The sequence below is a fragment of the Jaculus jaculus genome, chromosome 11, assembly GCF_020740685.1.
Source record: "Jaculus jaculus isolate mJacJac1 chromosome 11, mJacJac1.mat.Y.cur, whole genome shotgun sequence".
NCBI classification, from domain to species: Eukaryota; Metazoa; Chordata; class Mammalia; order Rodentia; family Dipodidae; genus Jaculus; species Jaculus jaculus.
The window spans coordinates 57,801,514-57,827,304 of record NC_059112.1 but is presented as its reverse complement, the minus strand read 5'-3'; the positions used below and the strand labels follow the sequence as shown (position 1 = coordinate 57,827,304).

General features: G+C 45.5%; 2 protein-coding genes across 3 annotated transcripts in view; both read right to left on the bottom strand.

The window, feature by feature from the left end:
• Fam193a (family with sequence similarity 193 member A) overlaps nt 1-11,529 on the bottom strand; it is a 191,013-nt gene extending 179,484 nt beyond the window's left edge. Inside the window, exon 1 of the mRNA XM_045130323.1 lies at nt 11,470-11,529. The gene's annotated coding sequence lies outside the window, so the exon portion shown is untranslated. The remainder of the gene's footprint in view (nt 1-11,469) is intronic.
• An 8,747-nt stretch (nt 11,530-20,276) lies between these two features.
• The window catches only part of Rnf4 (ring finger protein 4), a 44,282-nt gene continuing 38,767 nt past the window's right edge, over nt 20,277-25,791 (bottom strand). For both annotated transcript variants that reach the window (XM_045130268.1, XM_045130267.1), the window contains exons 5-8: nt 24,015-24,024; nt 23,454-23,613; nt 22,898-22,946; nt 20,277-22,410 (exon numbers count right to left, since the gene is read on the bottom strand). In XM_045130268.1, coding sequence (XP_044986203.1) covers nt 22,261-22,410; nt 22,898-22,946; nt 23,454-23,613; nt 24,015-24,024 — 369 coding nt within the window. In that variant the 3' untranslated portion in view covers nt 20,277-22,260. The remainder of the gene's footprint in view (nt 22,411-22,897; nt 22,947-23,453; nt 23,614-24,014; nt 24,025-25,791) is intronic.

Genomic DNA, 25,791 nt, shown 5'->3' with positions numbered 1-25,791 from the left:
TTACAAATAAAAAAATTAAGTCAACAATCCAAAAAAAAAGTCAATGAGAAAGAGAAGTCATCAGTGGAAATAAACATGGAAATAAACAACAGTGGACACTGCAAGCCTGAAATTTGGCCAGTCAGGCCAAATGAGCCAATGGGTGCAGTAGTGGCATGTCAGTTATGGTGGAACCAACCACTCACTAATTGAACTGGAGACCCACTCCATGGGAGAGAATACATGCCTGATACTGAAAACCTACAACAGGGGTAGTCATGAGCCCTAGGGATATAATGCCTGCTGCTGTCTGGCTAAATGCAAACATTATTCTCACCAAACTGTCCAGTAAGCATTTCTCTTAATGTTCATACTCATATATTAATGCTACTATCACTTTTGGGTTAGAGAAGCTTATCTTTTCAGATGGTGGTGACCTCTGGGATGACTCAAAAGGCAACATAGTGCTGAGAAGTGACAGAGTACTCAGCAGTGAAACATCTCTATCACACCTTCCAAGGCTCAGGGTCCATTATGGAAGAGGTAAAAGAAAGAATGTAAGAGACAAAGGAAGGGTAGGACTGCTTACAATGCACTCTTCCAGACACAAAATAGCGTGGGTATCCATGACCTCACAATGCCTGGTAATACCTACACAGGACCCTCATAATAGGAGGAAAAGATGATAACATCAAAATAAAAAGAAACTAATTGAGAGAGGGAGGGGATATGACAGAGAGTGGATCTGTGAAGGGGAAAAGTGGAGGGGTGAAGAGAATTATCATGGTTTATTGCTATAATTATGGGAGTTGTCAATTAAAAAATTAAGCTGGGCATGGTAGCACACCTTTAATCCCAGCACTCAGGAAGCCGAGGTAGGAGGATTGCTGTGAGTTGGAGGCCACTGTGAGACTACATAGTGAATTCCAAGTCAGTCTGGGCTAATCTTATCTTGAAAATCAAAAAACAAAAAGTTAAGGGAAAAAAAATAGTCAGTTCTCTGCTGTATGACCCAGCTCTACCACTCCTGAGCATATACCCTAAGGATCCTACTCTTTCTGTAGAGATTCTTGCTCACTGATGTTTACTGCTGCTCTATTCACAGTAATTAGGAAATGGAATCAGCCTAGATGCCCATTAACTGATGTGGCAAGAGACCCTGTCTCACTAATGCACAAATACAAGTACCCACATAAGCCAGATATACAAGGTGGTACGGTGGTACATGAGTCTGGAGTTTGTTTGCAGTGGCCAGAGGCCCTGGTGAGCCCATTCTCTCTCTCAAATAAAAAATAAATAAATAAAAATTATATAAGTAACAGAATAATGGTGGCCAAGAATTTAGCACTAAGGCCAGAGAGGGTGGTGCACAACTTTAATCTCAGCACTCAGGAAGCAGAGGTAAGAAGATCGCCCTGAGTTTGAGGCCACTCTGAGACTACATAGTGAACTGCAGGTCAGCCTGAGCTAGAATGAAACCCTACCTCAAAAAAAACTACCAAAAAAAAAGAAAGAAGAAAGAAGAAAGAAGAAAGAGAGGGAGAGGGAGAGGGAGAGGGAGAGGGAGAGGGAGAGGGAGAGGGAGAGGGAGAGGGAGAGGGAGAGGGAGAGGGAGAGGGAGAGGGAGAGGGAGAGGGAGAGGGAGAGGGAGAGGGAGAGGGAGAGGGAGAGGGAGAGGGAGAGGGAGAGGGAGAGGGAGAGGGAGAGGGAGAGGGAGAGGGAGAGGGAGAGGGAGAGGGAGAGGGAGAGGGAGAGGGAGAGGGAGAGGGAGAGGGAGAGGGAGAGGGAGAGGGAGAGGGAGAGGGAGAGGGAGAGGGAGAGGGAGAGGGAGAGGGAGAGGGAGAGGGAGAGGGAGAGGGAGAGGGAGAGGGAGAGGGAGAGGGAGAGGGAGAGGGAGAGGGAGAGGGAGAGGGAGAGGGAGAGGGAGAGGGAGAGGGAGAGGGAGAGGGAGAGGGAGAGGGAGAGGGAGAGGGAGAGGGAGAGGGAGAGGGAGAGGGAGAGGGAGAGGGAGAGGGAGAGGGAGAGGAAAAGAAAAGGAAAAGAAAAGGAAAAGAAAAGGAAAAGAAAAGAAAAGAAAAGAAAAGAAAAGAAAAGAAAAGAAAAGAAAAGAGAAAAGAAAAGAAAAGAAAAGAAAAGAAAAGAGCTGGGCATGATGCCTGAGTGAGACCCTACCTTGGAAAAAAAATTTAGTAGTAATAGAAAGTATGAGACAGATAGCATGAGGAAGACTTAATTTTTATTTCTGACAAGTTTTATACATTTATTTTACTTCATTTTTTTGGTTTTTCAAGGTAGGGTCTTGCTCTAGCCGAGGCTGACCTGGCTGGCATTCACTATGTAGTCTCAGGGTGGCCTCAAACTTCCAGTGATCTTCCTACCTCTGCCTCCCAAGGACTAGGATTTAAGGCATGTGCCACCACACCTGCTTACATATATATATATATATATATATATATATATATCATGTATTCATTTGAACCAGGGCCTTCAGCTGCTGCAAATGAACCATGTGCCACTTTGTGCATCTGGCTGTATGTGGATACTGGGGAACTGAACCACCATTGTTAGGCTTTTAAGGCAAGAACCCTTAACCACACTGTGCTGTCTCTCCAGCCCCCATGGATATATTTTGATTATAATCCCCTCCTATTGCTTTCTCTTATTCTCCTTTCCCATCACCCTCCCACATAACACCTTCTTCCCAACCTAGTTCCTTTTCTCCTTTGATGACTTCTGTTTTCCTTGAGTGTATGTGACCCACTGAGTTTGATTAGGGTTGCCTGCATGAATATGGGTGACGGATTTATTTACCAGAGCACGTACAACCGGTGGCTACACCACATGAGGAGTCATGGACTGTTCTGTCATGACTGTCATGAACTTGACTGACACAGTAATTACATTAGACTATAAATGTGTTAAAATTCAAGTAACAAGGCTGGATGTATAGCTCAGGGGCAGGACATGTAGCATGTAAGAGATCCCAAGTTCAATCCTCAGGACCATAAAAAAATTTTTTTCCCAGGGCTGGAGCGATGGCTCAGTAGTTAAAGACATTTGCTTGCAAAGCCTGCCAACCCCAGTTCAATTCCCCAGTACCTTCATAAAGCCAGATGCACAAAGTGGGCCATGCTCCAGTTCAATTCCCCAGTGCCCACATAGATCCAAATACACAAAGTGGCACAAGTGTCTGGAGTTCATCTGCAGTGGCAAGAAGCCCTGGTATGCCGATTCTCCATTTTCTCTGATTCTCACTCTCTCTCTACAAATAAATAAAAATATGTGTTTTTTTTTTTTGGTTTTCGAGGTAGGGTCTCACTCTAGCCCAGGCTGACCTGGAATTCACTATGGAGTCTCAGGGTGGACTCGAACTCACAGCAATCCTTCTACCTCTGCCTCCCAAGTGCTGGGATTAAAGGCACGTGCCACCACGCCCAGCATTTTTTTTTTTTTCTAAATAACAGTAAATGTTTAAAAAAGCTGAGAGAGATGGCTTAATGGTTAAGGCACTTGACAGGTTTGATTTTCTAGATCCCAAATAAGCCACATGCATATGGTGGTGCATGCATCTGGAATTCATTTGCAGTGGCTAGGGGCCCTGGCACACCCATTCTCCCTCTCTTTTTCTTTTTCTCTCTCTCCCTCTCTGACTCAAATAATTTAAAAAAATAGCTGAGTACAATGGCACATGCCTGTAGTCCCAACTACTTGGGAAGGTAAAGTGAGCTCACTTGAGCTCAGAAGTTTGAGACCAATCTGGGCAACAACAAAGAAATAAAGAAGCAAGGAGTGAGCCGGACGTGGTGGCACACGCCTTTCCCAGCACTCAGGAGGCAGGGGTAAGGGGATTGCCATGAGTTCAAGGCCACCTGAGACTCCATAGTGAATTCCAGGTCAGCCTGGGTTAAAGCGAGACCCTACCTCGAAAAACCAAGGAGGTAAGTGAGAGAGGGGGAGAGGGAGAGAAGAAAGGGATTTTGCTATATGTTAACTTCTAAAACTAAGCATACAACAGTGTCACTGGTTGGCTGAATCTACTTGTGTGCCCATGCCCACAACAAAAGAACAGAAATATGAGCAGTAATTCCTTCATGTCAGCCTTAAAACATCCCAAATGTCCATCCATTTAGATCAGACACACTGCAGAACAGGTACAGTGGAAAACCTATGAGCCAGGAAAAGAAGGGACCAAATATAAATCACCCTGGCCTCATCTCAGAGAAAAAGCTAAGCCAAAGTATTCTCACATAAAAAAGTCTTTCATGTGAAAGTCAAAAATAAGTATAATCCATGGAATAAAACAATTAATTGAACAGTGATATGAATGACTAGGAAGGGACACAGAGTAGTGAGGGGCCTTAGGGACATTCTCTCCATCAAGATACCCTAAACATGTGACCAGAGAGGCTCAAGGACTAAGGCCACACTGCTTCTAAAGCCTAGACAGTAGTAGTTTAAGCAGTTCTAAGTTAAACCATTAATCCTAACGCACTTGACTTCTGGATCTTTATTCAGCTTACTTCTTCCAGTCACGAGAGCCAATGCAAACTACAGAGTTTAAACAAGAATTCATCTCCTCATGATACCCATTTCCTCAACACATGAAAAAAAAAAAAAATGGAGCACACATTGATCTACCTCAAAAGATCCACCTGCACACCAGGGATTTCAACCTACTTCACTCCACAGGGACACACCATAGGGTGGACACATCACTAACCAGACTTTTCCTAGCATTTAGGGATAAAAAGGATCTACTCTACAAAAGCCCATCACCATGACCATTTTGGTTCCAACTTTGCATGCATGTATTCATGCAAGTGTGTGCGTGTGTGTGTGTGTGTGTGTGTGTGCGTGTGCGTGCGCGCGCACGCATGCACAAACATGCCATAGCACACATGTAGAAGTCAGAGGACAATATCCAAATGTTGGTCCTCTCCTTCCTTCTACCTTGAGACAGAGTTGCTGGGGTTTTTTTTTTGGTTGGTTGGTTGGTTGGTTGGTTGGTTGGTTGGTTGGTTAGTTGGTTGATTTTTTTGAGACAGGGTCTCACTCTAGCCCAGGCTGACCTGGAATTCACTATGTTGTCTCGGGCTGGCCTCAAACTCACAGCAATCCTACTATCTCTGCTTCCCTATTGCTGGGATTAAAAGTGTGTACCACGGGCTGGAGAGATGGCTTAGCGGTTAAGCGCTCGCCTGTGAAGCCTAAGGACCCCGGTTCGAGGCTCGGTTCCCCAGGTCCCACGTTAGCCAGATGCACAAGGGGGCGCACGCGTCTGGAGTTCGTTTGCAGAGGCTGGAAGCCCTGGCGCGCCCATTCTCTCTCTCTCCCTCTATCTGCCTTTCTCTCTGTGTCTGTCGCTCTCAAATAAATAAATAAATAAATAAATAAATAAATAAATAAATAAAAAAGTGTGTACCACCACAGCACACCTGGCAGAGAGAGAGAGAGAGAGAGATGCAAATAAACTCCAGGCGCATGTGCCACTTTGAGCATCTGGTTTTATTTGAGTACTGGGGAAATGAACTTGGGTTGTTGGGCTTCCCAGGCAAGTGCCTAACCACTGAACCATCTTCCCAGCCCAGGGTTTCTGTTTTGCAATTAGAAAGGCAGACTAAATGGATTGCAAGCTTTTAGATTATCTTGACTCTGCCCCAACTGCTGTAGGCAAGTTAAGATTACAGAAATGTGTGTCACTCTTATGTCGGGCTTTATGTGAGTACTAGAGATCTGAAATCTGGATGGCCACTAAGCCATCTCCCCATGCCATTTTCTCTGAATTTAAAATTTTAATATCAGTTTGAAAACTTACCTTGGCCCCTACCCCAAATGGCATTCTGTTATAAATAGCCCTAAGTCCCCATTCCTGCTCTTTATGAGTATATGTCACATGAAATCTGATAGTCCAACAGTTAGTGACAGATGCTGATTTCTATAGAAGTCTGATTTTTGTAAATAATATGTGTATGACCTAATACCAAGATCCAAAAAATAGAATTCTGGTGGTATAAATTATTATTGCTTTATACATAGTGTCAAAATATTTAAATATCAAAAGGTAGGAAAAGTGTATTAGCTTTACTTGAAAACAGGAAAAAAGTTAGTAATTCTAGGCTGTAAAAGTATCATTCACCTGTCTGTCCATAAGCAATGCCCATATAGAAAGTTTTTAAAGTTTGAGGCATTCAAGAGAAGAAATAAAGCTCAGCATGTCTACCACCAAAGTAGATATTTATGGGAACCCTACCAGCTTCTCCTTGCACATGCACACATAAACAGGCTATGTAACAACACCATTTAATATATTATAAACACTATTAAATTTTAGGGGTTTTAGGTATTTTTATTTATTTGAGGGGGGCAGATAAAGAGAATGGGCACACCAGGGCCTCCAACCACTGTAAATGAACTTCAGACACATGCATCACCTTGTGCGGGTCCTGGGGAAATCAAACCTGGGTCCCTTGGCTTTGCAGGCAAGTACCTTAACCACTAAGCCATTTCTCCAGCCTGAAATTTATGTTTTAATTTTTTTTAATTTTCTTTATTTATTTGCAAGAGAGGGAGGGAAACAGGCAGGAGAGAAAGATGGGGAAGGGAGAGAGTAAGTGAGAGAATGGGTGTGCCAGGGCCTCCAGCCTCTGTAAACAAACTCCAGATGCATGCAACCCTCATGTGCATCTGGCTTTTGTGGGTCCTGTGTAATCAAACCTGGGTCCTTTGGCTTTGCAGGCAAGTGCCTTAACTACTAAGCCATTTCTCCAGCCCTGAAATTTATACTTTAAAAAAGAAATGCAAACTAAGGGCTGGGCGTGGTAGTCATGCTTTCAACCCCAGCACTCAGGAGACAGAGGTAGGAGGACTGCCATGAGTTTAAGGCCAGCCTGGGCTAGAATGAGACCCTATCTTGAAACAACAAACAAAAGGAAGGGAGCTGGAGATGGCTTAGTGGTTAAGGCACATGCCTGCAAAGCCCAAGGACCCAGTTTTGATTCTCCAGTTCCCAAGAAAGCCAAATGCACATGGTGGCACATGCATCTGGAGTTCGTTTGTAGTAGATGGAGGCCCTGGTGTGCCCATTCTCAGCCTCTCTCTCTCTCGGTCCCTAATAAATAAATAAAAATAAAATCATAAAGAATTACTAACAAAAAAAAAAGGGAGGGAGGGCAGAAGAAAAAGAAAGGAAGGAAGGAAGGAAAAGAGGAAGGAAAGGAGGAAGGGAGGGCAAAATAATTAGATTTATTCACAGTATGCTTCACCTACCAACCGTTCACTGTCTAGGTGGAGCAAGACTGTTAGAAAAGCTTGCCCCAAGATGTAAGTCCAGTACTTTTAATCACATGGACAGTTTTTCTAGTTCCAAAGTGGAAAGAACTTGATCATTGTATCCTGCAGCAGAACCACTAACAAAGCCCAGCCCACCCCAGCCCACAATCACACACAATGTGCCTCTGCTTATGTGTTTCCTCTGCATTTATTCATTGTGTGTGTGTATGTGTATGGTGGGTATGCAGGTGTGTGTGTACTTGTAGAGGCCAGAGGTTTGACATTAGATGTTTTCCATGATTACTCTCCACCTTATTTACTGAGGGAGGGTCTATCATTTGAATCCAGAGCTGCTGAGGATGAGGTGCCACCTCTGCCTCCCAAGTACTTGGGAGGTAGGCTAGGGATCTGAAATCAGGTCCTCACATTTGTATGGGTAGCACTTTATCCACTGAGACATCTCCCAGCCTCACAGGGTATCCTGTGAGGAGCACAGGTCTGCCAGGTAGCCCAAGATATAGAGTCATTAAATCTGTGCTCCCCAAGCTCTGTCCATCACAGTTTAGTTCTGGACCAAAAACTATGCTGTTTTTCTTCTTGTTGTTTCTTTGTGAACTACCCATATACACAAATGCCCAGTGACTCAGGAAGCACCTTGAGGAGTGGAGGTGGGACACCCTCTTGAGGATCAGGACAGTCCTTCCACTTAAGACACCTTCTGGCTTGGTAAGCTATGGGATGTAAAGTAACACGTAAGAACTGAGTGAGCCTCTGAGAAACACAGGACTATGACAAACCTGCTGATACCTGCTGACATTGAGTGCCTGATCTGTGCCACAGAAGACCCAAAGTATTTACCATCTGTGGGCTAAAACAACACTTGGGCTGGAGAGATGGCTTAGCGGTTAAACGCATGCCTGTGAAGCCTGAGGACTCGGGTTTGAGGCTCGATTCTCCAGGACCCATGTTAGCCAGATGCACAAGGGGGCGCACGCATCTGGAGTTCGGTTTGCAGTGGCTGGAGGCCCTGGCACGCCCATTCTCTCTCTATCTGCCTCTTTCTCTCTCTCTCTCTCTGTCGCTCTCAAATAAGTAAAAAATAAACAAAAAAAATTTAAAAAAAAACAACACTTGCAAATAATTTTTTGTTTGGTTTTTTTCAAGGTTGGGGTCTCACTCTTGCCCAGGATGACCTGGAACTCACTCTGTACCTCTAGGCTGACCTCAAACCTCACAGCCATCCTACCTAGGCCTCTGAGTGCTAGGATTAAAGATGTGCACCACCACACCTGGCTAAACTTTTAAATTATCTTTTTAGTTTTAAGTTTTCTTTGTTGCCCAGATGGGTACATCCCATGTTTATGCATGCACAGGGCAGAGCAGACTCAGGTGTACTGCTCTCTCACTCTTCTGCTTTATTTCCCAGAGGCAGGTCTTTCATGAACCTTGAGTTTGCTGTTTTTCCGTGAAACCAGCTGACCTAGGGGCCCCAACAACCCCCCTTTTTGGTCCCCCCACCTCTGGTGTTTGGTTTTCAGGTGTGCGAGGCCATGCCCTGCTTTTTATATGGATGCTGGGGACCAAACTCAGGCCCTTATGCTTGTGTGCAAGATCTCTGACCCACTGAACCATCTCTACAGCCCTCCTCCCCCACCCCCCAGATCTTTTGTTTGCTTTATGGAGAATTTAAAAAAATGTTTATTTATTTGAAGAGAGAGACCAACAGACAGAAAGAGGCAGACACACACACACACAGAATGGGCATGCTAGGGCCTTTTGCTGCCTCAGATGCACTCCAGACACTTGTCACTTTGTACATCTGGCTTTATTTGGGTACTGGGGAATCGAACCCAGGCCATTAGGCTTTGCAAGCAATCATCCTTAACCACTGAGTGATCTCCCCATTCCTGTATTTTTAAAAGCATTTTACTTTATTTATTTGAGAGAGGGAGGGGGAAAGAGAGAGAGAGGTAGAGACAGATAGAAGCAGAAATAGAGAATGGGCACACCAGGCACTTCAGCCACTGCAGATGAACTCCAGATTCTTCAGACACACACACACACACACACACACACACACGCACACACAATCCCCCATAGTACACCTGGACACACACACTAAAGGAATTTAAATTTAAAACTTAAAATACAGTAGAGGGACTGGAGAGATGGCTTAGCGGTTAAGCACTTGCCTGTGAAGCCTAAGGACCCCATTCGAGGCTCAATTCCCCAGAACCCACGTTAGCCAGATGCACAAGGGGCACAGGCATCTGGAGCTTGTTTGCAGTGGCTGGAGGCCCTGGCATGCCCATTCTCTCTCTGTCTCTATCTGCCTCTTTCTCTCTCTGTCTGTCACTCTCAAATAAATAAATAAAAATGAACAAAAAAAAATTTTTAAGTAAATAAGTAAAATAAAATGCAGTAGGGAGTATTTTTCAAGGTGCAGGTCAAAGTTCAATAGTATACACTGAAATCTGTAAACTACAAGTAATTGATTGATGAAACTGAGTAGAAAAGAATAGGAAGAGGCTGGAGAGACGGCTTAGCAGTTAAGCACTTGCCTGTGAAGCCTAAGGACCCCAGTTCGAGGCTGGATTCCCCAGGACCCACGTTAGCCAGATGCACAAGGGGGCACACACGTCTGGAGTTCATTTGCAGTGGTTGGAAGCCCTGGCGCGCCCATTCTCTCTCTGTCTGTCTGTCTCTCTCTCTCTCTCTCTCTGTCACTCTCAAATAAATAAATAAATAAATAAATAAATAAATAAATAAAAATGAACAAAGAAAAGAACAGAAAGTATTGGAATATTATTTTGTAAAGCTTTTGTGTATGCCTTTATTTCTTTTCTTATTGTGAGTTATGGCCCAACTCCTTGATGCAGAACAGTTTTAAGATAGTAATAGTCATGCCAAAAATACTACCATGCTTAAGGTTATCTGAGTTTAGTTAGTGTAATTAGAATTCACAATCAGAACCTACCAAATGGCTATTTAGCTAAATATTGAAATGTAAACTTGAATGGTATGAAACCTGGAATGGTATGAAAACTAAGGATTCTGTGTTACCAACTGGTCTTTACTAAATGGACAGAAACAGGTGTATCTTACCTCTAGCTACAGCAAACACTATTAACACTTCTGTAAGGGTTTGCACAGGCAGACCTCCCACTTTTCCCTCTCAGAGGCAAAAAAAAAACTGTCCTAAAAAGCCCAATGATTCAAACGCATCAGCTTCATCTCAGAGGTACAGCCAATTTCGCTGTCCAGGGTGGTCAAAAGGGCAAACCAGAGACTGTAGCCCAGAAATACAACTCAGAATCCTAAACCAATGTAACAATAAGAAGCAAAGTAAGAAGCAAAGCAAACAAACACTGAAACTGGAAAACATCCGAGTAGTTTAAACGGAAACTTTGCACACATACATTCCTGTATCTTCCTACAATAACATATGCATTAAAAGCCATGCTATAAGCAATGATCACTCCTCTGCTCTCATTACATACTGTTCCAACAAAATATTTAGTATTTCCCATAAAACAATTCCTGTCTCATGGCTTGACACCCAAATACTAAAGCTTTTTGATTTAATTACAAATGTCTCAAAAGAAGGTAACTTGTTTTAACAACGTTACAAAAACTAACACGACATGAGACCCAAATACATAATCTTTCAGAAAGCAAGCCAATCTCTGGAAATGACCATGCCAATGGCATCCCACATACTAGAAGAAAAGCGGTAGCAGTACATTACCTGCATGCTTGGATAAATAAAACTGAAAACAGTTAACCCCCAGACCAGGACAGTACAAACACCCCTAAAAACCTAAGGAGCAGGAGACAAGGGACCAACACTGCCATCCTGGGGCATGTCAGGCAGCTTCCAGAGGGCCACCCTACAGAGGCACACAAAAACTTCTCAGGGGCACTTTTCAGGCTCCCTCTGCAGTAACCCCCAGGCTGTGGGGAGCGTGGAAGACCCCCAAAGTCTTAGGAACCACGAGAAGCCCTACCCAGCACTCCGTCCCGCGAGCACCGTGGCAGAAGGCGCTATGGAAACGGCGCGGGGCCTCCCCAAGAACCAACTCCAGAGACGGCGACCCCGGCCCGGCCGCAGCTCCGGGCCGCACTCGCCGCCGCCCTCCGCACCCCGGAGAAGCTGTCAGCGCGGCCCGTTATCCGCCGGTGCCGCACCACCCGCCCGACCCCCCGCCCGCAGCCGTTTACCTCAAAGTAGCCTCCGGCAGCTCCGCCCGCACCCGCGCCCAGGGGCCCGTGGGCAGCCGCCGTACCGCCCAGCAGGCCGGCCGCGCCGCCGGAGCCCGGGGCCTGGGGGCCACGCAGCGCCGCCGCTGAGCCGGCCTTGCCGCCACCCGAGCCGCCGTGGCCGCCACCTGAGCCTCCGCCGCCGCCTCGCTTGTTCTTCCGGCGCTTGGCCCCGCGTTTAGCGTCGGCCGGGCTCATGGCGGGAGGGGAAGGGGCGCGGGCGGGCGAGCGAGAGGGCGGACGCGGGGCCGCGAGCGGCGGCGGCAGTGGGAGGGCGGAGGCGGCGGACGCTGCGACCGGCCGGGCGGGGGGCGCGGCACAGGGTCGCCTCCTTAGCGCGGAGGGCGGGGCGGGCGGCAGATGCGGGCGGCTGCTAGCGGGAGCGACGCGAGTCCTCCGGGCCCGGCGCCGCCGCTGACCAGAGTTAGAGTCCAATATGGCGGACACAAGGGGAAAGGGATCCCAGTTTACGTCGGGGGAGGGGGAAGCGGCGGCGGGGGGGAGGGGCGCGGGCGGCCTCCCCCGCCGCACTCCGCCCTCCCGGGCGCCACCGCCCCTCGCCTTGCCCCCCGCCCGCCGACGCCGACGCTGGCGAGCGATGCACGCCGGGAGATGTAGTTCCAGATGCTCAACATCACCGCACAGGGGGCCAGGGCGAGACCACTACTCCCGTAGTGCACTGCGAGACACAGAACCTGCGGGAGGCGGTGCTCTGGAGGGACGTCTCGCCGCTTGCTCCCCTCGGTCTTGTGGGAGCTGTAGTCAGCGCGTGGGCGGAGCTGGTGGCCAGTGGAGCTCGCGAGGTCGCGCAGTTCCGGCTCTTGACAGTCGCCCCGAGCGGCCACTGCGTGCTCCTGCAATCCTGTGCTCTCACCCTGCCCTGAGTGGCCCGCTGACCTTGGCCCAGCCCGGATTCGAGTGCTTCCCCTCCACCTAGGCCGGACTAGTGTAAAGATATCCGCCGCGAGTGCTGGCATCCTCCTAGGCGCGATCCGCGATGACAAGGCCTGCAGTCTGCGGATGCCCGCCTCCCAACTTGTCACATCTGTTGAGGGGCCCATACCTAAAGGGGTGCCTCCCTCAAATCTTCTTTCCGGCCTCCAGAGGCTTCTCATCACCTCACATTCACCCACATGGTCAGCGACTGCCCAGCCGCGGGACATCAGCCCAGGCCAGAGCTCTTGACCACTGCCTAGAACCTCCTCCTGGGTGCCCTGTGGATCACCAAGCCCCAGTTACAGCTCTGCCCAGGCCAAGAGGAACCATACCTGGGCCCCGCACTGCAGACACACAAACACACCAGGCTTGTGCTCCTTTTTAAATTCCATGTGTGCTTACACGGCCCAGATGTTTAGCACTGTGATGTGTATGTAGTGCTCTAAACGCTGCTCTGTGCCTGGTTATTTCTCATTACCTCCTACAACACCTGGCTAGCAGAATGTCCTCACACTTATCTGGTTTTTGTTTTGTTTTTTAAATTTTTATTTGAGACAGAAAGGGAGGGAGGAAGAGAGAGAGAATGGGTGTGCCCGGCCTCTAGCCACTGCAAACAAATTCCAGATGTTTGCACCACCATATGCATTTGGCGTTCGTGAGACCTGGAGAATCTCTCCAGCCCATCTACCAGGTTTTGGATGACACTGCCATTGAAGAGATGTTTCAGTGGGGAGTGGGCCTGACTCTTTCAGAACTCCTCACCGGTTTCAGTGTCTTGGGATGACCCCTGTGGTGGTTTGAATAGATGGCCCCCAATATATTCAGGTTTTTTGTGTGTAGTTTGCATCTGTAGCCAGCTACAACCCCCTTCCACCAACCTGGTTTGTTCGGTTTTTTTGAAATAGATGGCTCCAAATATATTCAGTATTTTTGTTTGTAATTTGCATCTGTAGCCAGCTACAACCCCTTCCACCAACCTGGTTTTTTGTTTTTTTGGTTTTTTGTTGTTGTTTTTGTTTTTGTTTTTGTTTTTGCTTTTTGTTGTTTTGTTTCTTGAGGTAGGGTCTCACTAGCCCAGGCTGACCTGGAATTCATTATGTAATCTCAGGGAAGCCTTGAACTCAAGTCGATCCTCCTACCTCTGCCTCCCCAGGGCTGGGATTATAGATGTGAGCCACCATGCCCAGCTTCTCCCACCAACCTTTTTTTCCCTGCTTACACATTGGCATGAGGTTGGAATTCATACATGTCACACCAGTATCCACAAAGAACATTCTTAGGAGGTAGGGGAGGACATAGGAATGCCTATTTCCTATACCTAAGTCCTAACTCCTACCAAGCAAGGGGCTAGGTACACAGCAGTCCAGTATTTATTGAGTGAATGACATGATCATTTATCCAGTTCTAAACCAGCCATTCTGCTGCCATATCTCTTAGCTCACACACCTCTCAAGATAGGTATCATTAGCCCTACCTTATGAATGAGTTCATAGATGCTAAGGATCTTCTTGGTCAAAGGCACCCCAAGAGACAGGGACAAGATCCCAGGTCAGGCATGATTTTGGCGGGAGCATATATATGAAAATGGCAGAAGCTATAAGCTTTCATAAAGGGTTAGGTTTTATTTCAAACAGCTGGGAGAGTCAGAGCACGTTAGGCAGGGAATATATAGTGTGATGTATACTTCTGAGAATATTCTTGGCTAGTATACAGAAAGATGGCAGGGAGTCAAGAATGGAGATCAGGTCAAGTTAACTCCCTTGCTGGGTATGGTGGCATACACCTTTAATACCAGACTGGGGAAGCAGGGGTGGTAGGATCACTGTGAGTTCAAGGCCAGCCTAAGACTACATAGTGAATTCCAGGTCAGCCTGGACTAGATGCAAGACCCTATCTTGAAAAACCCAAACTTTCTTTTAAAATATATAGAGCTTACTTACTGCCTTTCTAAGAGGCCAGAGGAGCTATGAACCAGAAAGTGAGCACTCACCACATAATGAAGCTGTGCCTGGATCTTGGCCTCCCAGCCTTCAGAACTGAGTAGCTCCTGTTGCTAGCAATCCAGTTTGTGGTTCTTTGTTATAGAAACTCAAATGCACCAGCCCCTAAAGCCAGGTACAGTAGCAAGAACTTGTAATCTCAGTATTCATAAAGCTAAAGCAGAATTGAATGGAAAAAGCTTGACAAGTCCCAAATCTTCAGTGAGCAAGCTTGCAACCCAGGAAAAGCTGGTGCTTATTTCTGACATCCTCATTACAAAGCAGTTATACTGTAGGAGTTCCACAGTCTCAGGATTTTTGTTCTCTGCACTGTAAGAAAGGATCTAATACCATGGCCTGAAATATGCCAGGCAAGGACCAATACTTCAACCCCAAATTCTTTTGTTTCAACAGATTGGAGACAACCATTTTGGAGAGGGCAAAATACTTTAATTAGTAGACCAGTTCAAATACTAATCACATCCTGAGACATACCCACAATAATGCCTGGCACCCTGTGGCCCAGTCAAGTTGAAACACCCCAAAATTAGTCCAAAAGAGAATGCATGACACAAGGGCTAGAAGATCTATGTTCTAAGAATTCACAGAAGCCTACTTAGGGTTGAAGCATGGCAAAGTGGTGAAGCCTTTGCCTGGCATATTTAAGGCCATGGTGTTCTTGCCTAGTATGAATGAAGCCTTGGGTTCCATCCCAAGCACTACAGAAAAAAACTTACTCTAACAGGAATATGGATAGTCACAGGGAGGTGCAGGCAGTGCATGGAGGGGGCCACTACCAAGCACCTTCATGATACTAGATGGCTCTCAGACTCATTTGGGGGGAAAAGCAACACATTGAATATTTTCATAAAGCTGCAACTGTATTAATTTCATGTGCAGTAAACACCCAATATACGAACACACAATAGTACCAAGACACTTTGATAAGGAAAACTAAGTGGGTTGTGTTGACTAATACCTGTAATCCCAGCAACTGAGAGGCAGAAGCAGAAGATCAGGAGCTCAAACCTAGCCTCTAGCAACTGAGATATATTCTAGTACCTACAATTTTACTTTCTTTCTTTCACCTTTCTACTTCCCTTCTTCTTTCCTTGGTCTCAGTCTAGCCAAGGCTTGTGTTGAACAAAGTAATCCTCCCTGTGTTGGGTTTTTAGATATGAGCCCCCACATGGACAATTTTTCATCACAATGTCTAGCATTCAATCAAAACTCACAAAAACAGGGCTGGGGGCATGGCTTAGCAATTAAGGCACTTGCCTGCAAAGCCAAAGGACCCAGGTTCAATTTCCTGGGACCCACATTAGCCAGAAGCACAAGGGGGCACATGCATCTGAAGTTCGTTTTCAGTGGCTGGAGGCCCTAGCATGCCCATTCTCTTTCTCTCCACCTTTCTCTGTCAAATAAATAGATTTTTTAAAATGTTTTTAAGAACTCACAAAAACAAGGTTGTCAGGAAAGTATCCCATAATTAGTAAGTTAATTATCTCACAACTTATAGCCAATGGGAATTATATTATAGTGTAATATTACCTGGAACTCTGTTTTTCTAGTTTCTAGCTTCTAATTTCTAGTTTCTAAAAGAAAAAACAGGTTGACATGTATGCTGAGGTAACTTATCCTCAAAGCAAAATCATAGCAACTGAGAGTCTACCACCAGACACAATATAGAAATTCTCTGAAAAAACTACAATGTCAGATACATTATATAGGGTAGGGTGGGGGAGCAAATCCCAGAATCAGACAGTTCTTCATGCTTGCCCAGAACTGATGCATGTAGTTCAGTAAATTCTGCTATGTATAGTTTCTATGTGTGGTGGTTTGAATTAGATGTCCCCATAAACTTGTGTTCTGAATGCTTGGTCCCCAGCTAGTAGGAGTACAAATGTGTATCATTGTACCACCTTAACATAAAAATTTAATGTCTCTCCCACACCAGATCTTTGGGATCCTGTACTTTAAATCTATTAGTCTCTCTATTCAGGTTTGTGACGTTTTGAGTGATCAAGAAATTCAGACTTAAAACTGTCATAATGGACAACAATTTGCAATTTGCCTGCAAAGCCTGAGGACCCTGGTTTGATTACCCAATACCCAGGTAAGCCAGATGCACTAGGTGGCACATGCATCTGGAGCTCTTTTGCAGTGCTGACAGGCCCTGGCATGCCATTCTCTCATATAAATAAATTTTAAAAATACTTTTTACATACTTTAGTTCACATAGACTTAAGTTTTGTGCATTTTGGCATTTCAAATATGTTTCTTTTGATTCCCTTCCTGCTACATCACATGTATCCTTCTGCTCTTCCCTTCTTGCTCTTTCAGCTCATCTCTTTATATTCATTTTTTTTAATTTTTTTTTGGTTTATTTTTATTTATTTGAGAGCAACAAACAAGAGGCAGAGAGAGAGAATGGATGCGCCAGGGCTTCCAGCCACTGCAGATGAATTCCAGACGCATGCACCCCCTTGTACATCTGGCTAACATGGGTCCTGGGGAATTGAGCCTCAAACCAGGGTCCTTAGGCTTCACAGGCAAGCACTTAACCGCTAAGCCATCTCTCCAGCCCATATTCACTTTTTAAAAAAAAAATGTTCTTATTTATTTGAGAGAAAGAATGGGTGAGCCAGGGACTTTGGCCGCTGCAAAAAAACTCCAGACGCATGTGCCTCCTTGTGCATGTGGCTTACATGGATCCTGGGGAATAGAGCCTGGGTCCTTTGGCTTTGCAGGCAAGCCATGTCTCCAGCCCTATATTCACTTTTGATAATATGTCCAGCATATTAGAGAAAACAGGGGGTTTTAGTCTGAGTCACTTCATTTAAAGAGATTCCAGAGCCATACAATTTCCTGCAAATTTCATTTTTCTGTACTGCTGAACAGAATTCCATTGTGCCTATGAACCCCATTTTCATTATCCATGTGTTTATGGCCATTGTGGCTGTCTCCAATTCATGCATCTCTATAGTATTTTTCTCTTTCTGAGATGGGATCTATGTAATCCCAGCTGGCTTTAATTGAGATCCTCTTGCCTCAGCCTCCTGAGCCTGAGATTATAGCCATGACTAGCTTCTTTTTTAAAAAGTTATTAGGGGAAAAAAGGCTGAAAAGGGGAGGGGCCTGGAGAGATGGCTTAGCGGTTAAGGCATTTGCCTGTGAAGCCGAATTAGCCAGGTTTGATTGCCCAGGACCCATGTAAGTCAGATGCACAAGGGGTACATGTGTCTGGAGTTCGTTTGCAGCGGCTGCAGGCTCTGGAGTGCCCATTGTCTATCTGCTTGCAAATAAATAAAATTTTTTTTTAAAAAAGCTGGGCATGGTGGTACACACCTTTAATACCAGCACTTGGAAGGCTGAGGAAGGAGGATCACTGTGAGATCAAAGCCAGCCTGACACTACAAAGTAAATTCCAGGTCAGCCTGAGCTAGCATAATACTCTTCACCTTGAAAAAAAAAACAAAAAAGTGGCACATTTCTGGTATTCATTTGTAGTGTCTAAAGGCCTTGTCACCCTGCCCTCCCACCACACATGTAAAAAAAATTTTTTTTAACTACACAAGCCAGTTGTGATGGGGTATACCTTTAATTCTAGCACTTCGGAGGCAGAGATAGGAGGACTGCCATGAGTTCAGGGCCACCCTGAGAGTCCATAATGAATTCCACAACAGCCTGGTCTAGAGCGAGACCCTACCTTGAAAAAAGAAAAAATTCAAATGCTAACAACCCTTATGCCCATTAATCAGATGCGAGGAAAAAGATGGTACTCAGAAAAAGGCAAAATGAGGCTGCAGAGATGGCTCAGCAGTTAAGGCACTTTCCTACAAAGCCAAAGGCCCCAGGTTCGATTTTCCAGTACCCACACAAGCCAAATGCACAAGGTGGCATGTGCATCTGGAGTTCCTTTGCAGTGGCTAGAAACCCTGGTGTGCCATTTCTCTCTCTTCCAAATAAACAGATACAAATAAAAATACTTGAAAGAAATGAGGGCTGGAGAGATGGCTTAGTGGTTAAGCTGCTTGCCTGAAAAGCCAAAGGAAAAGCCAAATGCACACAGTGGTGCATGCTAGAGGCCCTGGAACACCCATTCTCTCTATCTGCCTCTCTCTCAAATAATAATAATAATAATAATAATAATAATAATAATAATAATAATAATAAAGCCAAGTCATGGATTGGAGAGTTGACTTAGCGATTAAATGCACTTGACTTGTGAACCTAATGGCCGTGGTTCGATTCCCCAGTACCTACATAAAGCCAGATGCACAAAGTGGCACCATGTATTGCGTTCATTTGGAGTGGCAGGAGACCTAGGTACACCCAAACTCTCTCTCTAGTAAATAAATAAAAATATTTAGGGAAGAAAAAAATGCCACCCTTGAGTAAATAGGAAGAACATTTAATCACAAATAATATGGACATGAATGTAGAAAATTCAAAAGAAGTTGGGTTAACTAGAGAAAGTTTCCTACCCCAACACCCCTGAGGTAGGGTGTCACTCAAGCCCAGGCTGACCTGGAATTCACTCTGTAGTCTCAGGCTGGCCTCAAATTCACAATAATCCTACTACCCCTGCCTCCAAGTGCTGTGATTAAAGGCATGCATCACGGTATCTGGCTTAGAGTAAGTTTTTTGACAAAAGATGTTGGACACAAAATAATCCATAAGGGGCTGGAGAGATGGCTTAGAGGTTAAGGTACCTGCCTGTGAATCCTTAAGGACCAGGTTCAGTACCCACATAAACCAGATGCGCATACATCTGGAGTTTGTCTGAAGTGGCTAGAAGTCCTGGTGTGCCCATTCTCTTTCTCTAATAAGTAAAAATAAAAAATAAATTACTTCTCTACTTCAACAAAAATTCAGGTAAGAGGTATTACATGACTGTTTCATAAATAAGTAATCTAGAAACAGCATTTTCTGAAGCCTGTCTTGGGGAATCCCTCCTGTACTTGGCAAGCTCACTCAGTTGGAGCCAGCCTGTGGGTGCAGTTCCTGTCTTGTCATTGGGCCCTTCCTTTTTTCCTTTAGCTTTACTCCTAACAAACATCCCTCATCTGGCTCCCAGCTTCAGGACTAGGGGTAAATGCAGCACCAAACTTTAGCAAAACAAGTATGAGAAGGTGTATAGGGTATGTAGCAGGCTTGGGGCTTATATTTGAATCCTTTCCCTGAAAAACAGGGCCTAGGCAATGGGAGCATGGAGCTCAACATTCTTTTCTCAGGAGAACCCTCTGAACAGGTTAATTGTCCTACAGGTTCTCCTGGGTCCCTGCAATCCTGTTTGTCAGTTCTACTGATTTTTCGACTGGCCCAAGGGGCTGTCTCCTACAGTAAACATGCTCAGGGAGGGAAGCAATGTAGCCAAGTGTACAGCCAAGAAAAGTAGTAAGTGGATGGCAGAGCTTTAAGAAGGGCAGAGCAGGAGTTACACTTCTCTAGTCTTCAAGCCGTGCTTATTCTGTTAGTTTTCCTGGCATTGGTCTCCTATGGCTACCTGCAATTGACAATCTGCACTTTGGGGTTCTGACAACCACCCACAGGACAAAGTCTGTTTCCAGTGGTCAGGGCAGTATGGACCAATATGTGATTCCCAGTTTAGTCAATGTGGGGTACAATACCCCAGAAACTTTTGTGTGGATAGCCAACCACACCTCTCCCATTAGACTCCTCTCAGGAATTCCAGGGCCTACAATGTGATTGTCTAATACGGTCTCTGATATACCACCTTCTGGATGGGCAGCTTTCACACACACCGATGGCAAAACACACAAGAATTCACCCACTTTGGTAAAAGGTAGATTCTAATTCCAAAGAGCAAATTAATGCATGAAACAAACATCTGGTTCAAATCAATGGTTTTATTTCCATGTTTAACACTAGGAGTCCAAAACAGACTGATGTCCATGGGCATAGCTTAAATGTAACAAAGAGAAACTATGTACACTGAGGAAAGGAAAGGGACTTTGTTCATACCAACCTTTTCCTGTTTTGAAGTTTATGATTAGTAAGACTAAACACATCATTTCCCAATTTAACTTAGGATGTAGTAATACAAATCTTATGACCTCATAAACTGTCTATGGAGAAAACATAAATTTTGTTAATGGGCATCACCATATTACTGGTGAACTGGCTGCATGGTAGCCCTGGCTCCTTGAAGTCTGGCTATCATTAGAAAGTAGTAAGAGTGTGTCCATGAGGCCCAGAGGGAACTCAATGGCCGAAACATCCCAGGAAAGAGTAGATGCCACACATCACAATGATGAGTTAATGCTCCTACCCAATTTGAGTCCATGTAGAAAATTATTACTCTCAAACTAAGTCGAAGTAAGTCAAACACAATTAAAAAGTCAGAACAAATAAAACTTTTCTTTTCACATAGAGGAGGGACACTCCTTCAGCCCCATTTAAAGTGAATTCTGTGCTGAGTCCCTGCTCCTTCAGAAGGACAAACTGAAGGTCAGTTATTGCTAGCAAAGCCCTAAATGGCCCCTTTCCCACCTTGAAGATGTTTCACACAAAAAGGCTGTTAGTTTGGAGCCCTCTGAGGAAGTAGTGTGGAGGTGAAGAGAGGCTGACACTCAAAGCCTATCCTCTATGACCCACCCCATGCCTGATGTCCTCCGGAGCAATTTGGATCACCTCACTGCCTCGGAGGGCACCAAAGCCACACCTATAGAGTGGAGCAGAGGTTGTTATATGACCCCATGGGGAGAAGAGGCACCATGCTTTGCCAACCAAAACCTGGGAAGCAGTCAAAAGCCCAGATGATCTAAGCCCAACTCACCAGAAGAGCAGCTTTGGAAGTAAGTATCTACTGGAAGGAAGGGTGTGAGAAAGTCAGGGCAGTGCCAGGTCAGGTGGGCCAACATCTCTGAAACAGGGCAACAGTAACTTGGGCAAAAGCATGGAAGTGAGCAGCTGATAAGGCCACTATTACTGCCACCACCTCCCAGTTTCTATGCTTGGGCAGACATTAGGCAGTGGGAACTGAGGGCTGGAGGGAAACACAAGACAATCTTATGAGGAGAAAGAGGACATGTGTCTGGTTTGCTATTGGCCTTAAAGGTCCTGTACCAGGCAAAGAACTTTGGAGTATGGGTAGGGTTCCTGAGAACAAAGTGAACAGAGATGGGGTGGGACAGGCACTGCTCCACAGGTGACACTGGGTTTTGAGGACACTAGCAGTGCTACATCTCCTAGATTGTTGAAAAAATGGGGTTTATTGCACTTTGTCATTTTTAGGACATAAGGGTTGCCCTGCAGAGGTTCTCTTGATTTGCAGAAAACACTGCACATCAATGGTAAGGTGCAGGTAGGATCATAGGCCACCTCTGACTCTTGAGGGAAAAATAATGTACATTGGCTGGGCTTTCCAGGGGCAGCTCCTGCACTGGGACACTTGAGCTGGGTGGACCGTGTCTGGACAGGTGACTGTATGGTAGGCAGAAGAGTTGGTCTTCCACCCAGAAGAGTTGGGGCAAACTTTCCCAACAGGGAAACTTCTTGGCAAACATGTAGGCTCCACAAAGAGGCTGGAGCCATGATATGATGCTCAACTCCATGGTGTCTGACTCTTTTTCTCTTACTTGGAGATAAGACCACCCAGAGGAACAGAGATGCAGAGCTGGCCTGGAGAGGATGCCTGGGTCCAGCTCCTTAACATCAAACTGGTGATAACAAAAGAATCAAAAGGGTTTAGAAACATCAGATGTTGGTTCTGAAACAGTCTTTTTGAGCTCAGGAAATTAGAGGCAGATACCACGAGGTGAGGCCAGCCCAACTGTCTGTCCATGGTCTCTCCTGAGCAGCTCTGAACACTTCATATATAAATGGGGTGGTACCGCTTATGGTTGATCTTTTTCCTACAAGTTGGACAAGTGTTAGCATTCTTAAGGGAATCACGGAGGCACTGGCTACAGAAGACGTGGCCACATTCTGTAGAAACAATGAGACGCCCATTCTGCACAATCTAGAAGACATTAAAAGGAACATCCTTCAGGTTTCACTTATCTCCAAGGACCCTAACCCCCACCCATCAGTAGTGAGAAGGCACTGGGCTGCATTCAGGAAAAGCAGGAGTGATCTACTCAACCAATCTCAGGGGAACAAGTGTGGCCTCTATAGAAGAGGTAGCAAAAAGAAGTCTATAAGCTACAGCAGTACAAAAGGGCCATAGGCAACTTCAGCAAACAAGCAGCTTCTGGTTAGGACCAGTAAGAGAGACATAAAAGCTGCATATATGCACCAGAAGCCAATTACACAGACTAAAGTTGAAATGTGCAGGGCCGAAGACAAATTGGCACATTCTCCCTTGACATGCAGACTTGCAATAAACGTGGTGCCAGGCCAGACTACAGGCCAGTATCAAATCCCAGCTAATATGAAGATCCTGCTTCATGTATTTTTCAGTGAAATAGGTTAGAACCAAGAGGGAAGACACAACTAGGTTTACTTACCTCAGAGTATCCATCCATGCATATTGGACAACTGACAGTACCCGAAGGCCTAAAATCACAGTGCTTTGCATCAGTTTCTTGGTAAATTCAAACATGATTATACCCTTCATATACACAGCCTATGAACTCTTACCAGAGCCTCTTCCAGCTTCTTCACTTAGTATAGGTACCTAGTTATCACTTTCAAGCATTTAAAAAAATACTTCTAGGACACTTTCAGAAAAGTCAACTACCTCAAGTGACGTGGTAGATAGTCATGAAAAGCAGAGGAGAGAACAAAGTATAGAAAAAAACAATGTGCAGACAACTGAGTTATCCAACACTTCCTTCCCTCCTCCCCCAGCATTTTTTGTTGGTGACAAGAACAAGACCTGCTCATAATCACCCCATCAGTGATTGGCACACCCTGATATATGTAGAAATAGCCCTGGATACAGTTGCAACTATGCCTAGCTGCTGGACAGAAGCTAAGATAAACTCTTTTAGAACAAGGCTCACACAAGAGAAGAACTGCAATATTTCCTACAGCAATGGCAGAGCTGGGGCACAAAAGTACCTGAGTCCTGTAGCTCCCTCATCCCTGGTGCTCCGGGAAGTATTGGTAGTCACATAAACATCTCTGTCCCTAGATAATTCCTCATCATCGCTGCTCACCACACAGCTGTCAGCATGGTCTTGGCGCAGCCGCCTTGCATTCCTCCTTGGCCTTCTCCTTTCTAAGTAAAAGTCACATTTTCAGGGTGAAAGCTCTCCACTCTGGCCATCCTCACCACCCCACGTTGCTCCTCTGAAGGCCCTTCCTCCCTAAGACCCCAGAAGAGAAATTGCAACCCTACCAGCTCCACCTCTGGAATGCCCCTCCCAGCTCCAGAGACTGCTTATCTTCTCAGGAGAAAGCCTCCAGCCATCTCCAAAACCTGGATAGCTCACCTGGTACTACAGGCTTAGTTTTTTCCAGCAAGGCCAAGGGAACTGAATGTGCATGTCTGAGCACAGGAATCATTTGGCTTAGAGATCTTGCGCTCCCCCCCACACACCACCCTCAGAGTAGTCTGGCAGAGCCTACAATGCTTACCCACACCAGTTGTATCCAAACCAAGAAAAAGAAACTACTCACCTTCAACAAACTGAAAAAAAAGAAAAAAAAAAAGAGAATCAATTTTACTTCACTGATAAAATGGATATCCTACTCCTAATATAGATGTATGTGAACTTCTACAGAATCTTCTGGTGAGTCCCAAGCCCACTCCACTGCCAGGGAACAGATCAGAAGTTACTCCTAGAGATGGAGCCTGAATCTCTTTCAGGCTTTCAATACCATGTGCGTAATCTCTCACATGTTAAAATTCCTTCAAGATCTATTTAGATTCTGATAACAGAATGCTGACAAATACCATGGCCACATAAATATGTGAAGCATAAATGTCTGTACTTTTAAATTTTTTTTTTGTTCATTATTTATTTATTTGAGAGTGACAGACATAGAGAGAAAGACAGATAGAGGGAGAGAGAGAATGGGCGCGCCAGGGCTTCCAGCCTCTGCAAACGAACTCCAGACGCGTGCGCCCCCTTGTGCATCTGGCTAACGTGGGACCTAGGGAACCGAGCCTCGAACCGGGGTTCTTAGGCTTCACAGGCAAGCGCTTAACCACTAAGCCATCTCTCCAGCCCAATGTCTGTACTTTTAAAGAGAATATATAGAAGACTGCTCAAAGTACTCCCTTCCCCTCAGGTGGTTTCAAGGGTAACTGAAAATAAGGGAACAGACAATCAATCCAACCACTGGCAGGGAGGGGCATAAGCTGTAAGGCTTATGTGTAAGGCTAGAAGAAGGTGCTATCCACATGAGGTCTAGAAAAGGAGGGCTCAGAAAGGGAGGCTCTGACAATAGTTTGGTCCTTGGGGTAAAACCTGAATCTGGATGGGAACAGATGACCTTGTAGTGCAAACAGTGATACCATCACCTTTGGACAGGACTGAATAGGAGTAGATATACTAGAAGTAACATGACATCTCCAGTTCTCCCAGCAACCAAGGTATGGGAACTGGGCCTCCTCAGGCTCCTATGAATCAGAACTGGGCTGTGACAAACACAGGGCCAGACTTGGACCCAATGCCACCAAAGAAATATGATCATACACCACAGTTCCTAGGACTAGAAAGCTTTTGTCAGACAATACTAAGCCTTCCCTCAATCCTTAATGGAATCACAAAGGAATTCCAAAGGAGTCTCAAATAATCTATTATGTACCTGTTTCCAGACTAGAGCCCAGAGACATCACAGTGTTTGGCTGGCATGGGAGATAAGGACTAGGACAAAGAGTATTAGGGAATCATAAAACGTCTATTGAAAGAGAAAACTGATGAACAGAACTGCAACTCAAGCCTGAATTTCTGACCTAACTGAGAAGTCTGTCAAAGAGTCAGGTGTGAAGGCTTCCACCTGTAAACATACGTTTAAATTTGGCCTAGACTACAGAGTAGATACTGAAGTGAAGCTGGGTGTGGTAATGCATGCCTTTAGTCCCAGCACTCAGGGGGCAGAGGTAGGAAGGATCGCCATGAGTTCGAGGCCACCCTGAGACTACATAGTGAATTTTAGTTCGCCCTGGTCTATGGAAAGACCCTACCTCAAGGGAGAAAAAAGTGAAAAATCTAAAAAAGAAGCAATAATAATTAAACTGTCCACTAGCCTAAATTAGGTGTCGTTCACCTTTTTAAAGGCAGGGTCTCTTACTTGCTGGCATGGAACTTGCCATTGGATGGCCACTGAACCCCAAAGATTCTGGTCTATATCTTCCCACTGCTGGTATTACAAGCATGTACCACTGTATCTGGCCTTTTTTTTTTTCCTTATGAGAAAGAGAGAATTGGCATGCTAGGGCCTCCAGCCA